The sequence below is a fragment of the Lontra canadensis genome, unplaced genomic scaffold (assembly GCF_010015895.1).
Source record: "Lontra canadensis isolate GAN:19392208 unplaced genomic scaffold, GSC_riverotter_1.0 scaffold59, whole genome shotgun sequence".
Lineage (NCBI taxonomy): Eukaryota > Metazoa > Chordata > Mammalia > Carnivora > Mustelidae > Lontra > Lontra canadensis.
Genome location: NW_022631053.1, coordinates 4692939 through 4707757, shown reverse-complemented (window position 1 = coordinate 4707757; position 14819 = coordinate 4692939). Strand labels below are relative to the sequence as shown.

At 50.6% G+C, this 14819-nt stretch overlaps 1 protein-coding gene across 1 annotated transcript in view; it reads right to left on the bottom strand.

The window, feature by feature from the left end:
* Window positions 1-405: 405 nt before the first annotated feature.
* Window positions 406-14819, bottom strand: part of FAIM2 (Fas apoptotic inhibitory molecule 2) — a 32191-nt gene continuing 17777 nt past the window's right edge. Inside the window, exon 12 of the mRNA XM_032876839.1 lies at window positions 406-963. Coding sequence (XP_032732730.1) covers window positions 814-963 — 150 coding nt within the window. The 3' untranslated portion in view covers window positions 406-813. The remainder of the gene's footprint in view (window positions 964-14819) is intronic.

Below are 14819 nucleotides of genomic sequence, written 5' to 3'. Positions count from 1 at the left end.
GTGAGATGCAGGGCTGGGTGACTTGGTGTTACTACAAAGCCCACACCTCCCAGAGGACCACCTGCCCCCCATCTCCCTTACAGCCCCTGGACAGGTCTGCTGTCCCCACCTCCTGCCCCAACAGAGCTCTTTCATGACCCAGGAGGGTAAACCAAGGCAAGTGCAGATGGTTCTGTCTTCCTGTCCCTCTTCCACGGGCCATAGGGCTCAAGTGCCTAGAATATGCTGCTAGTCTCAAAGTTGCCAGGATGGGCAGCCTGGGACAACCATTGGGTCGATCCACATCACCCCACCTGCAGAACAGCCTCACTTTCTCTCCCAGCTTCCTCACACCCCCTTATAAGTGTCAATGCCTGATTTAGAAGGAAAGAACAGAGGACAGTGACACAGTCACTGTGTACACAGGACAGTGTACCCCACACAGCTGGGGCAGCCTTAGGAGGAACCTCGGTGGGGTATAAACTTCAGCTACGGTCCTGAGATCTCTTTCCCACCTCTGGAATCCTGCTGGACTCCTCCCACTCATCCCTTTGGTCCTCAAACCCAGAGGAGCCTCCAGTCTTGACTGTCCACTTCAGGAGATGTAAGTGGGAGGAAGGAGCAGCACAGAGGGGGAGGGTGTGACCTCAGTTCCGTGGGGACCCTAATGCTGGGGTACAAGCTACAGAGGGTGAGGACAAGCATCGGGCTGAGGGGAGGCCAAAGGATGGGCTGACAGCTAGTTTCACATCTGGGCTTGCAGGAGAGTACAGGGAGGGACAGAGGACCAGCAAGGGGGACACTCTTGTAAGGAAGGAAGGAAGGAAGGGCTCCTCATTCCCGGTTGGTGCCAAAAAGCTGCAGGAAGAAGGTGAAGATGTAGATGATGTCTAGGTAAATGTTGAGGGCTCCAAAAATATACTCCTCGGGGCTCAGTGAGTGGCGTCGGTTACCCATCAGCAACTGGGTGTCGAATGCCAGGAACTGAGGGAAGGGGGAAGAGAGAGAAGTCAGAAGGTCCAGCATCTGTGACATCGACCAAGGGGGCACAGTGTCCCCATCTGGGCCCCCCCCCATCAATTTTGCTACCATCATTTGCTGCTTGGCTGCTCAGTGACCCTCCTGGAATAGCCCAGAATCTGGAACTTTCCCAACACCTTCCATCCCTAATTAACACCTATCTCCCCAAGCACCTACTATGTGCAAAGCACAAGGAAATAGTCAAGAACAAGACAGACAAGGGCGCCTGGGTGGCTCAGTCATTAAGCGTCTGCCTTCAGCTCAGGTCATGATCCCAGGGTCCTGGGATTGAACCCCGCATTGGGCTCCCTGCTCAGTGAGGAGCCTGCTTCTCCCTCTGCCTCCCCCCTGCTTATGTTCCCTCTCTTGCTGTGTCTCTCTCTGTCAAATAAATAAAGTCTTCAAAAAAAAAAAAACAAAAACAAAAAAAAACAAAGAATAAGACAGACAAGATCCCGGCCTTAGAGTCTAGAGTGGAAGTAATCATTACTACGAGTGAAATCAAGGAGAAATGGGAATTGTCCCAGGAGGGTAGCTAATAATAAGGAACTTGACCTATGTGAGTGTGGCAGGGAGTTCGGGAAGGCTTTGAGCTGAGGCCCAGTCTCCTTGCCATTGCCGCAGGGCCCTGCTTTTAGCAGATGAACAAACGCTTCATTTAACAGTGAGCAGAGGCATTTATTCTGTGTTGTGTAGACATTAGCCCACTTAGTCCTAATAACATCCCTAAAGTAGGGATTATTCCTAGAGGAAACCATGGCCCAGAGATGTTAAGTTCTTGCCTGAGGTACAGAGCTGGGAAGCAGCAAAACTAGGATTTGAACCTGAGCAGCCTAGCTCCAGAGGCCCCAGGTTTAGCCATTCTGTTCCACTGTTCGGGAATAGCACCGGGGGTAAGTGTGTCTCCTGACAGGACAAGCCTTCTCCCCAGGGCACCTTCTTGGCCTAACAGACTATGAACAGTGATTCCCTTGGGTACAGCTCTTTGCTGCCCTGCTGCTGCCCCGCCCCCTGCACCAGGTCTTCCTACCACCTACACTGACTCAAGCTCCTCCCACTTGGCAATTCTCTGGGGTCCAAGCACAGGAAGCAGAACCCCCTAGAAACAGATGATGCTTCACAGGCATAGTGTAGTTTTTGGGGAGAAGGAAACCCAAAAGTTCCACCAATGTCTCAAAGGTCATGAACTGGCCCACCTGGGATTGGAATTCTTTAAATCCATTCACATTCTTGCTAACTGGGCTGTGCCCTGCTCTTCCGTCACTCGTGTGTGGAAGACCTGTGTACCTTGGGTCCTCTGGAACATTCATTATGCAATAAATAGGTATGGGGCAAGAGCTGGTGCTGGCCACTTGCTGGCAGAGTCCCCACCATGCCGTGCCTGCCTTCCGGGGCTCATTGCTTCGTAGGGTGATTACAATAAAACTCAGTAAATGCCATCATTAGGGCAGATTGAGCGGAGGAAGGTGGGCCAGGAGAGGTGACATTTTACCTGGAGCTTGAAGGGCAAGTAGGAGTTTGCTAGACTGAGAAGGCCTGGGGAGGTGCGGGCTATGGTGTGAAAAGTGAGGAATTCCGCATGGTGGGGGCAGGGGGCAAGGGGATGGAGGGAGAGGAACTAGAGCCCTGGGGCCAGAGGTTCCTATAGGGAGCATCTTCCCCATCCGGGACATCAAGTCACGACTCCCTGGAACGTGGGGAGGTGGGGGTGGTTATGAGCACGGGCTTGAAAATCAGCCCCAAATGAATTGCGGCCTCAACTCCACTCCTCACTAACTTTGAGCGCCTGGGCAAAGCGGTGTCCCTGAGCTCTGAGCACACATCAGGAAAGGGGAGACAAGTGGGCTTGCCTCCTGAAGTTGCGAGGAGGAAGAGGCACACAAAGGGCCTGGCCTGGTGCCTGACACATGGCAAGAACCTAATGACCACTAGCTCCTAGTGTGGGTTTGTAGTTATCTGCAGAAGCAGGGGTGCCCCCTTGACAGCTTGTCATAGGCGGCTGCAGAGTCCCAGGTGTCCCATCAAGGAGGCCCATCAAGGAGGAGGAAACGTTACTAGGGGACGCTGTGTAGGCTTAACAGAAGGAATGGGGTGGGTGGGGTGATGACTGAGGAGGGGCTGAGGGGGGGTCTTGTGCGGCACAGGTCAGGCTCCCTGAGCTCAGCAGCATTGAGGGGAGGATGCAGGAGCACCCGGGACTGGAGTCAGAACACTTGTATTTGAGCTCTGGTTCCATCCCCCCGTAGCCGTCCCCTCCTGACCTCAGTGTCTTCATCTGCAAAATGGGACAGCAGCTATGACCACACTGTGGTGTGGTGTTCAGGGTAGATGTATGAATGCGTGTGGCTTCAACCATTCTCATTTCGCTCTGCTCCTTTGGATTTGGGATTGGATTCCCACGGAAGTTTGCCCTCTCCAGAGAGAATGAGCAAGGAGAGGGACTGACTCGAATGCTACAGGCTGCTTAGTGGTCATGCTGCCAGCAGAAGTTAATAAATTGCTGATCTGGCTTATCAATCAGTGGCTTGCTTCGTTGATTTCTCAGAGCCCGGTCACTCCTGGGTGAGCTAATGAAATTAAATCTCTCAACCTAGAAGGCTTGGACCTGACCAAGTACGGTGGGTGCAGGGCACTCCTCCAAGGAACCCCCACCCAGGAGGCCTCCTAGAGCAGCCCGCAGGCTTTGCTCGTGCAGAAAAGAGGAATGAAATGATTTCTACTCCTGCCCTTGGCCTGTGGCCATGGATGCTTATCAACGTGGGATAACCTGCCCCAGATTTCAATTGCACTGCCTGGTACCACCCAGCATGGCAGCCTCACACCTGTAAGTCAGCTGACAGCTTTTCACTCATTAGTCCCAACAATATTTATCGAGCACCTACTATGTTCCGGGGAGCTTGCCTTTAGATAACCGAAGGTCTAATGAAAGCAAATGATCAGAGATTCCTTTAGGAGCATGTACTCATTGCAGGGGAAAGGAACCTGATGACCTTGGGTGATGGTGAGCAGTGTTGACTAACATCTTGGTTGAGAGCAGCTATGTTGGTCATAGCTAACGTCTTGGTGCCTAAGACCTGAGTTGAGCGCTAACAGCCAGGTTGACCGCTGATGCCTAAAAGGTCCCAGCTAGAGCCAGGGGGGACTAGGAGGCTACTAACTTAGCCCTGAGTCGCCCTCTCACACACTAATCCTTTCTCTCGGCTCACTCTTAGGAGGTGGGTGTTATTATCACTATTTTACATACGAGGCATCTCTGAGCAAGAGAGTGGCTTGCTAATGATCATTTCCCTAGTGCTGGGTCCAGACCATCTGTCTCCCACTTTGATAGAGAAGCAGGTCGGGGGTGGGGCGGGGGGGCGCTGGCCGAGGCGGCTGGGCACAGAGGGCAGAGGAGCCAAAGGCCAACTTGCCTCAACTTGCCTCGTCCACCCTGTTGGCCAAGCTGGACCTGGTCAGGGCCCCCTGGCCACACACCTGGCCTCAGCCTGCTGTGTCCAGGACCTAGGCTTATGTTTGCTGTCCTCCCAGAGGACATGGGGAGCCATGCCATGCAGAGGCCCACTCAGAGCCATCAAGAAACAGGCACTGAGTACAAAAAGCTGGGGTTACCATGTGTTGAATCAGCAGAACAAAATAACACATGGATGACATCTATCCTACAGAAATGGCGGCGTGAGTGTGCAAAGCAGCACATGCCCCATGGCGCAGCATGGTTCTAACAATGAAGAACTGGAAACCCCAAACACGCAACCAGGGTTGGTTAAATAAACTGTGGGCAGCAGTACTGAGGCAGAAACAGCTCTGAAATAGGCTTTCATGAGAAAAGAACAAGCTGCAGAAAAATCTACATCATAAAATCCCCTTTCTGTAACAACAACAACAAAAACCTGCACAAAACCATGTCATAGAAGTCTAGCTAGCAGATACCTATAAAATGCATACAGAAAGATCTGGGATCTTTTTTTTTCTTTCTTTCTTTTTTTTTTTTTAGTTGATTTTTTTAAATTTATTTTTTATTTTTATTTTTTATAAACATATAATATATTTTTATCCCCAGGGGTACAGGTCTGTGAATCGCCAGGTTTACACACTTCACAGCCCTCACCCCAGCACATACCCTCCCCAATGTCCATAACCCCACCCCCTTCTCCCAACCCCCCTCCCCCCAGCTACCCTCAGTTTGTTTTGTGAGACTACGAGTCACTTATGGTTTGTCTCCCTCCCAATCCCATCTTGTTTCATTTATTCTTCTCCTACCCCCTTAACCCCCCATGTTGCATCTCCACTTCCTCATATCAGGGAGATCATATGATAGTTGTCTTTCTCTGATTGACTTACTTCGCTAAGCACTATACCCTCTAGTTCCATCCACGTCGTCGCAAATGGATTGGAAGAATAAATATTGTGAAAATGTCTATGCTACCTAAAGCAATCTACACATTTAATGCAATTCCTATCAAAATACCATCCATTTTTTTCAAAGAAATGGAACAAATAATCCTAAAATTTATATGGAACCAGAAAAGACCTCGAATAGCCAAAGGAATATTGAAAAAGAAAGCCAAAGTTGGTGGCATCACAATTCCGGACTTCAAGCTCTATTACAAAGCTGTCATCATCAAGAGAGCATGGTAATGGCACAAAAACAGACACATAGATCAATGGAACAGAATAAAGAGCCCAGAAATAGACCCTCAACTCTATGGTCAACTAATCTTCGACAAAGCAGGAAAGAATGTCCAATGGAAAAAAGCCAGTCTCTTCAACAAATGGTGTTGGGAAAATTGGACAGCCACATGCAGAAAAATGAAATTGGATCATTTCCTTACACCACACATGAAAATAGACTCAAAATGGATGAAAGACCTCAATGTGAGAAAGGAATCCATCAAAATCCTTGAGGAGAACACAGGCAGCAACCTCTTCGACCTCAGCCGCAGCAACATCTTCCTAGGAACATCGCCAAAGGCAAGGGAATCAAGGGCAAAAATGAACTATTGGGATTTCATCAAGATCAAAAGCTTTTGCACAGCAAAGGAAACAGTTCACAAAACCAAAAGACAACTGACAGAATGGGAGAAGATATTTGCAAACGACATATCAGATAAAGGGCTAGTGTCCAAAATCTATAAAGAACTTAGCAAACTCAACACCCGAAGAACAAATAATCCAATCAAGAAATGGGCAGAGGACATGAACAGACATTTCTGCAAAGAAGACATCCACGTGGCCAACAGACACATGAAAAAGTGTTCCATATCACTCGGCATCAGGGAAATACAAATCAAAACCACAATGAGATATCACCTCACACCAGTCAGAATGGCTAAAATTAACAAGTCAGGAAATGACAGATGCTGGCGAGGATGCAGAGAAAGGGGAACCCTCCTACACTGTTGGTGGGAATGCAAGCTGGTGCAACCACTCTGGAAAACAGCATGGAGGTTCCTCAAAATGTTAAAAATAGAACTACCCTATGACCCAGCAATTGCACTACTGGGTATTTACCCTAAAGATATAAACGTAGTGATCCGAAGGGGCATGTGCACCCGAATATTTATAGCAGCAATGTCTACAATAGCCAAACTATGGAAAGAACCTAGATGTCCATCAACAGATGAATGGATAAAGAAGATGTGGTATAGATACACAATGGAATACTAGGCAGCCATCAAAAGATCTGGGATCTTTCTAAGGTCGCTTACCTCTGAGGACGGTAGCAAAGGCCATGCAAGTGACATTTGCTTTATCTATATTATGTCAGAGTTAAAAACTGAAATGTTTTATATTTCATTTTATAATACATTTTATACGAATGTATTCATATATAATTTAATTAGAAATTTTGAAAAGAAGGATTAAAGTAACACACACAAAAAAGAGTTGGTGAGAGTTTTCACTGAATCATCACACAAGCCTCCAGGATGGGCGTTCTGTTATTGTGTCCATGGTAAAGCTGAGTCTGGGGCACAGAGAGAGTAAGTGACTCGCCTGATTTACACAGCCAAGAGAACAGACTGCCAAATCCCGTTCTCCTTCCACCATGTAACACTGCTTTGGGGTGTGCGTGCGTGTGTGTGTGTGTGTGTGTGTGCGCACGCACGTGCATATGCGTAGAAGGCTGGAAGAGGTGGGAAGAGAAGCACAAACAGAGCACACAGCCAAGAGCGCTGTAGGCTTCCTGGGGGGGTTGCAGTGAGCACTGGGCCCACCTGGCCCTGCCCCCACTTTCTGGGCTGGAGGGTGAGCCTGGGCATGGGGGAGTCTATAGGAAGAGGCTGCCAGCCTTAAGTCCTTGTGCCCTTGGCAGGGATACAGGACCAGGTGAGAGAGTAGGGGAGCGGAAGAGAGGCAGTGAACAGAGACCTGGGGTCCCTTGTGGTCTGGTGCCAATAGAAGATACTCGTCTTCACTGGCCTGAGTGTCAAAAGTTTCAATGGCACAGACAACATCAGCATGTGGGTCCGAGCACCTCCAGGCGGCCACTGAGGGAACAGGGTCTGGCAGGCACATAAGCCAGAAAGCCTGGCCCAAGATAAAGGGGATGAAAGTGTGTAGGAGAGTGTGTGAAAGAGCCCATGTGTGGTCCTCTAATGCTAACAGGTGATATTATTGATTAATGACCTGCCAGGCGCTTTCCAAATGCTTTGCATATATTAATTCACTCACAAGTCTCAACAACCTACAGGTGGGTACTATTATTATCTGCATTTTAAAGATAAGGAAACAGAAGCACAGGGAGGTGATATGATATTATAAGTCCTCAGGGCTAGAATGTGGTGGAGAATGTATTTGAACCCCAGGTACTCTGCTCCAAAATTTGGTGCTCTGAGGTACAAGGTTAACATTTATGGTAAGGGTAAAAGCTATTATGGGGCGCCTGGGTGGCTCAGTGGGTTAAAGCCTCTGCCTTCGGCTCAGGTCATGATCCCGATCCCAGGGCCCTAGGATCAAGCCCCGCATCGGGCTTTCTGCTTAGCAGGGAGCCTGCTCCCCCTCCACCCCCACCGCCTGACTCTGCCTACTTGTGATCTCTGTCAAATAAATAAACAAAATCTTAAAAAAAAAAAATTTGTGACCAAGGGGCGCCTGGGTGGCTCAGTGGGTTAAAGCCTCTGCGTTTGGCTCAGGTCATGATCTCAGGGTCCTGGGATGGAGCCCTGCATCTGGCTCTCTTCTCAGCAGGGAGCCTGCTTCCCCTTCTCTCTCTGCCTGCCTCTCTGCCTACTTGTGATCTCTCTCTCTGTCAAATAAATAAGTAAAATCTTTAAAAAAAGAGTAAAAGCTATCATGATAGTTTGAAAAAGTACCAAGTTCCAGGTGCTAGACTGTTTTCATTTTTCCTTTCATAAAGTATCTTATTTAATTTTTACCACAGCTTTGTGAACTAGTTCATATTAGCCCATTTTATAGATGAAGCAACTGAGGCACAGAGAGGTCAAGTAACCTGCCCAAGGTCACAGTAGTAAGAGGACGAGCTAGATCTTGATAGCACTTCTTCCCAGCTCTGATCTGGATAAGAGAGCAGCGACTGGTGCCTTCCCTGCCCCAGCATGCCAGTTAGATACTCTTCAGCCCTGCTCCCCACAGAAACTCTGAACCACCCTTCTCCCTGAGTCCCCCATCCCTGGGGGCTGGGAGGGGGGCTTCTTTTGCCTTCTCTGGGTCAAGGTGTAGGTTTCATGGGCTTGATTTGAGCAGGGCGTTGGTTGCTGAGGATATGCGCCTCAGGAAGTGAAACTGAGAAGAGTCCTGGGAGGGGGACACCAAGAGCACTGTCCCCCTGAAGGAGCAATTACACAGCATTCCGCCCTCCAACCTGTAGCCCTCAGAGGAAATAACTGTACTTCCAGAGGCTTCAGATGAGGCCTCAGGTGAGGTGTTAGGGCTGTTTTAGTGACCTGAGGGTGGGTGGCAGAACAGAGAAGGTTCCCGCAAGATCTTTCAGGCTCATGTTAAAAACTGATGCAAAAGAGCTTCTAAGCTCTGGATGAAATAGACTAAAATAAAAAAAATCACACCCTGCCTTGGGTTTGTGTAGCCTCTTTTTGCTTTTCAAAGTGTTTGTCTAATCATGAAGAAGATAAGATATATATTGTGGCCCTGACCAGAAAAGCAGGGAGAGGGGTGGAGTGGGAAGACAATCAGGAGTCTCTTTCTAGAAACTTTCAGACGCTGTGGGGGCTGACCTAGGCCAGTCATGGGGCACAGGGAACACAGATTCTCTGTTGGGGCTGGATAGAAGTAACTGCTAAAAGCCTGGTCTCAGAAGTTGAGAAAGCCTCTCTGGGTCCTTCTGCTGTGGAGGGAGTCAGTCAGGAGGACTCTGTTTTCCCTGTGAAACGGACAGGGAGGTAGAGTTGAAAGAATATTGAGCTGAGAGTCAGGAAAATGGGGCTTTCATCCAGCCTTGGCAGCTAACATTGTGTGCCTGTGTGTGTGTGTGTGTGTGTGTGTGTGTGTACATACATGGTGTGCGGTACGTGTGTGGTGTGTGTGGTACATGGGGTTGTTGTGTGGTACGTGTGGTATGTGGGGGGGTTGTGTGGTGTGTGTGGTATTTGGTGTATGTGTGGTACGTGTGCAGTGTGTGTGCTACATGGGGGGTTGTGCGGCGCGTGTGGTATGTAGGAGTGTATGTGGGGTGGGGGGCATGCTCTCTTGAGGCCTCAGCACAAATATGTCCACGCCAGCTCTGAGGACTCAGTCTCTGCCCTCCTTTCTTCCAGGGGTTGAGGACAGATGGCTGTGCACATCTTCCCCATGGTCAGGGGCCAACACCCAGGGTTGGAGACCCAGCACCTCTATAAACAAAGCATCTTCCTACCTAAGCTTCACTCATCCGAACACCATTGGGCCCTGAAGCATCCAGTTCTGACCAACATATGTTCTTCCTGCCACCCAGTCCCTGACTCTGGGACTCTGCAGTGGCCTCTTATCTGGTCTCTCTGCCTCTTGTCTATCCACACAGCTTCTTGATAATCTTTCTTAAAACACAGAGACTGTGATGTCTTCTGAGGTCCCCAGACTGGCCAGGCTGGGCAGGGGAGAGTTCTGTTCCTACTGGGCTTGTCACCTAATTTCTGAAGTCCTGTGCCTAGTTCCTTTCCTAAGTCTCTTGGCTTGGCTTCCTCATTCAGGTGGCGGAGAGACCTTAGCTTCCCCAGAGGAGGCCCAGCTCTGAGGTAGAGCCGTATAAGCACAGAAGCTCAGCCACAGTGGGCAACCAGCTGGCCAGGCCCTCGGCCCCACCTGCTCTCTCTTTCTCCCTGCCCCAACCCTCCTGCTCCGTCCCAGCCCCTCCACCTTGCCCCATCATCCCAGCCAAGCCCTCACGCTCCCTGCCTGACCTTCCATGAACTTCTACATGAAAGCACTACATGAGAGAAGAGGGAATGCAAAGGGTGAGGAGGAGGAGGCCACCCTGAGGTACCTACCTGTGGGCTGACTCACCTGCTTCTATGGGCATTTGGGTCTGGTGCCCAGTGGGGGGTATGAGATAGGGGTGAGGCAGAAAACCCAAAGCCTCTTGAGAATGCACCAAGGCTCGACAGGTGAGGTGTTGGAGGGGCCTGTTCCTCAAGGCAGGACCTCAGTTCCAAGAAGCCTAGGCTCCCCACCCCCAAGCTCAGCTTCATCCAACCTGGTGGCTCACAGATGCCAAAGACTGTCAGGGAGGTGCTGAGGTCTCCAGGAGAGGAAACGCTTAGATTCTAGCAGCCCTTCCAAGGCCTCAGCTGGGAAGATTGGGTCCGGGAGGGAGCTGGGGTTCTGGACCCTCCTCCGACAGCACTCTCCTTTCTCACACACCCTCCCTGGGCAGCTGGGCACGGAGGCTCTGAGTGCTATCTCCTCATTGGAGCCACAGTGCTGGGAGGACCCCTCATGGTGCTGAGAATTCTCCATCAGCTGGGGTGGGAGAGGCCAGGGTGAGCAGATGAAGAGACTAGGGGACCACAGTTTCCTTAGGACAGAACGGACGCAGGAAGCAGGGTCAGACTGAGGCCAAGGAGATTCCGAGTGGGGGTTAATGGAAAGGCCCCAAGACAGTTCTTGTGGGGCTGGGCCTCTGATGGCCTCTGTCCACCTGAAACTCAGGGGAGGAGGAGAACGAATCCAGGGCCCCTTCTCAGCTCTTTCCATTCCCAGGGGACCCAGGGAACCTGTGGCCTTCAGGGATTGCTTCCCCTCCTGGTGACCCAGGGGAACGAGGAGCAGGGGATGGATCTGGGGGTGTCACACAACGTGCTCCTAACCATTGTTTACATGATCTGCAGGAGGAGCTTGGCCTTGGCCTTTCTGTGTGTTGTTCTCCTAATGAAACATTAACTTGTAATAAGGCGCTGTGGTTTCTCCTCCCCTGTGACTCACTATGCAGCTGAGGCTCTTTGTCCTGCTCTGACCAGCCCCGCAGCCGGCCCCGGCCCCTCAGCCAGCCGGGCTCTCAGGCAGCCATTCATTCCACAAACACCAAGGGGGTGCCTCCTGCGTGCCAGGCACTATTCGAGGCACCGGGGATGCGGAAATCCCTGCCCTCAAGGAACTTCAATTCTGCTGCAGGGAGACAATCAACAAACCAACCAGAAAAATCAAAGCATATGTCAGAGGATGAGAAGTGCTATGGCGAGAAATAAAGCAGGGAAGAGGAGGAGGGAGTTGTGTGCATGTGTGTGTGTGTGCATTCACGTGTGGGCGTGCTTGCGGGCTCAGTCACACAAGATTGTAAACAAAGTGAACACTTGAAGGCGGGGACACGGAGAGCTGTGAGGGGATCCGAGGGTATGGACGGAGGCAGGTGCAGAGGTACTGGGCTGGGTGTGAGCCGGCCATGGTCAGGGGCAGCAAGGACAGAGTGGGGGAAGGGGGCATGGGAGGAGGTGAGGTCAGCAGGGGCTGGCAGGATTGGGAAGCGATCCCTGAAGGCCAAGCAGAGGAATGATCCGACCTCATTCACAGTTAACAGGAACCCTCTAGCTGCTTGCCATTGAGCACAGACTGTGGGGACCCCACCAGTGGGAGCACTTTGGGACATAGCCCAGGGAGTGACCACGTAGGTGGAGACAAGTGGTCAGATTCTGGCTAGAAGGTGGAGCCAACAGAATTTGCTGCGGGGCCAGATATGGTGTGTGAAGAGAGTGGAGGAGTGAAGGATGTCAGCAAGGCGTTTGGCCTGAGTGACTGGAAGGACGGAGTTGCCATTAACAGAGATGGGAAAGCTGTGGGAGAAACAGGGGTTCAGGGAGAGAGCAGGTGCTCAGTTTACTGCATAATAGGTTTGGGGTGCTGTGTATATTTCCAAATGTAGATACTGAGTAGGCAACCGGAAATTCTAGTCTGGAAGTCTGGGCTGGAGATAAGTTTTAGGGCCATCAGCATTAAAAGATGGTATTCAAAGTCTTGAGACAGTCTGAGATCCTGTAGGAAGTGAGGGTAGAGAGAGAAGAGCCGATGGTCCGATGACACTCAGTGCGAGCAGGGAGGCTAGAGGAAACCCGGACAGCTGGTGTCCAAGATGCCTGAGGCAGAAGGCACTTCTGGGCAGAGGAATGAGCAACTGTATCAAAGAGGCTGAGTCTGGCAAGGTGAGGGCTGGGAGATGACCTCTGGATTTAGAAACATGGAAGTCATGGCTGACCTGGTGAGAGCATTAAGAGGGTTGAGAGAACGGGAGAAGGATTGGGAGGAGAGAAGGGAGGAGAAGAATTGGAAATACAGGTCCCCCCTCTTGCTGAAAATTCAAGTTATGCCATTTCATTTTTACAAAAGACCTGCAGTAGCACCTGATTTCGCTAGCCAAAAGAAATCCAAAGAGGATTTTCACTTTTATTAAAAAAAAAAAAAAAAAAAGTAGCCATAGCATCTCCAGCATTTGCTTTGCAGAGAGCTGTAATGGAGACAGCATGCACCCCCAGCAGCGAGAGGAGCCCCCAAGCTCCTTGCCTGGGAACTGTACCCAGCATCTCTGTCATCAAGCAGCTGCAGCTTTGAGCTGCGTCTGTGAGCTCCTGTGCTTTATCTCTATTTATTTTGTGCATAAGGTCGGCAAGATGTGTCCTAAGACAGCAGAAAAACCTAAGAGAGGTCATTTTTGGGGTCTGGGACACTCAAAATCTCTTCCATAGAAATTAATGGTAATTGCTTCTTCACTTTTAGTTCTTCCGTTTACAAAAGGTTTCGTAGGAAAGCTCTACTTCCTGGGGGGGGGGATGCCTATAGTCAGTGTAGATTCCTTAATAGAGTCTTTGCTCTAAATGGGGGTGGCCAGAAGGGGATGTGGGCCAAGAGTGTTGTTGTGTGTGTGTGTGTTTCCAGACAGGAGAAATTCTAGCCTGTTTCCATGCTGACAGGAGTAACACAGGAGAGAGGGCAATGCTGTTGGGGGCAGGAAGCAGGGGGGTGGCTGGAGAGAACTCCCCAGCTTCTTCCCAACTTCCAAGCTAATAAGAGTTGCCTTCTTGAAGGGGGACTGCAGGGGTGCTGGAAATGGCACCAGGCTGGGGACAGGACACCTGGGTCCTGTCCTACATCTGCCACTTACTGGCAGTGGGACTCTGTGGCAGCCTGTAACACCCAGGGTTTCAGATGTGGAAAGCAGGTCTTGTAACATCAGACGCTGCCTCCCTCCCTGAGTTGTGGTGGAGATCCAATGAGGCAACAGGTGTGAAAGTGTTTTGTAAAATGTAAAGGGTGGAACAGATGACTGGGATTATTTTTATTATTCTAATAATACAGGGGATTATTAAACAAATTTAAGAGATTACTGTTTATCCAGCCCTACATGTATATACAGCCTTCCTGCTTAGCAGACACGCTAGCTGTGCCCCGATCCCCATGAAGCCACATAAGCCCCCCAACTCCCCACCGAGGCTCACCCACCTCTCACTCTGCCCAGCAATACTGACCCCTCTTTTTCCATTTGTCCCTGGCAAATGCCGCCCTTTGAAGGCCCCCAGCCTCACTCCCCTCAGTGTGACCCGGCCTCTCTCTTTCCTCCTGGCTGTATTCCCTACCCCATCCTCGTCACTGAAATCTGTTTTAAGTAGGTGCTGCCTGGAGGAGGGAGCGTTGGTGCAGGAGCCAAGAGAAGTTAGCGTGGTGGGGTGACCAACCTTCCCGATTTGCCTAGGACTTAAGGGTTCCCTCAAGAAGTGGGATTTTCAGTACTCAAACTGGGCAAGTTCTGGGTAAATTGGGATGAATGGGTTAACCTAGTTATGACCAAGGCCATGGTTAGTTGATATGCCCTTATCTTGCCAGGAAATGAGACTGGTCATTTAACTTCTTTGTGGTCCAGTTTTCTCCTCTATAAAAGGGAGGGCTTGGAGTTTCACTAGATTCCTTTTCAGTCCCTTCCAGCCTCGGGTTCCAAGCCTGAGGTCATTTCCTCATTCCGCAAATAGTTCCTGAACTCTACTATGTGCCACGCACTGTGCTCTTCCTGTTGACCACTGCACCCTGGGCACAGAGCACTGAGTCTCACACACAGCAGCTGCTCAGTAAAGACCCGTGGAGATGAATGAATGAATCTACCAAAGCCCGTTCCTTGTCCACACTCCTCAAAACCCCTGTTCCTGGTTCTGACCCTTCATTTTTTCCAGTGTGTCACCCACAAGCCTGTGGACCCCATGAATGAGCCTAGAACTCTGGCCAGACTGAGCTGAGCTGAGCATTCCAATGGGGGAGGGACAGGAGGCTCAGGTGGTAGCTCGTGCTGGCAGGGGATGTTTACCTTGTGTGCTCCCTGAGAAGTCACCAAGATGGGCTTGCCCACCTCGGGTGGTAGGGGGTGTCCCGGGGCGGCATCACATTCGGGTGCTTGG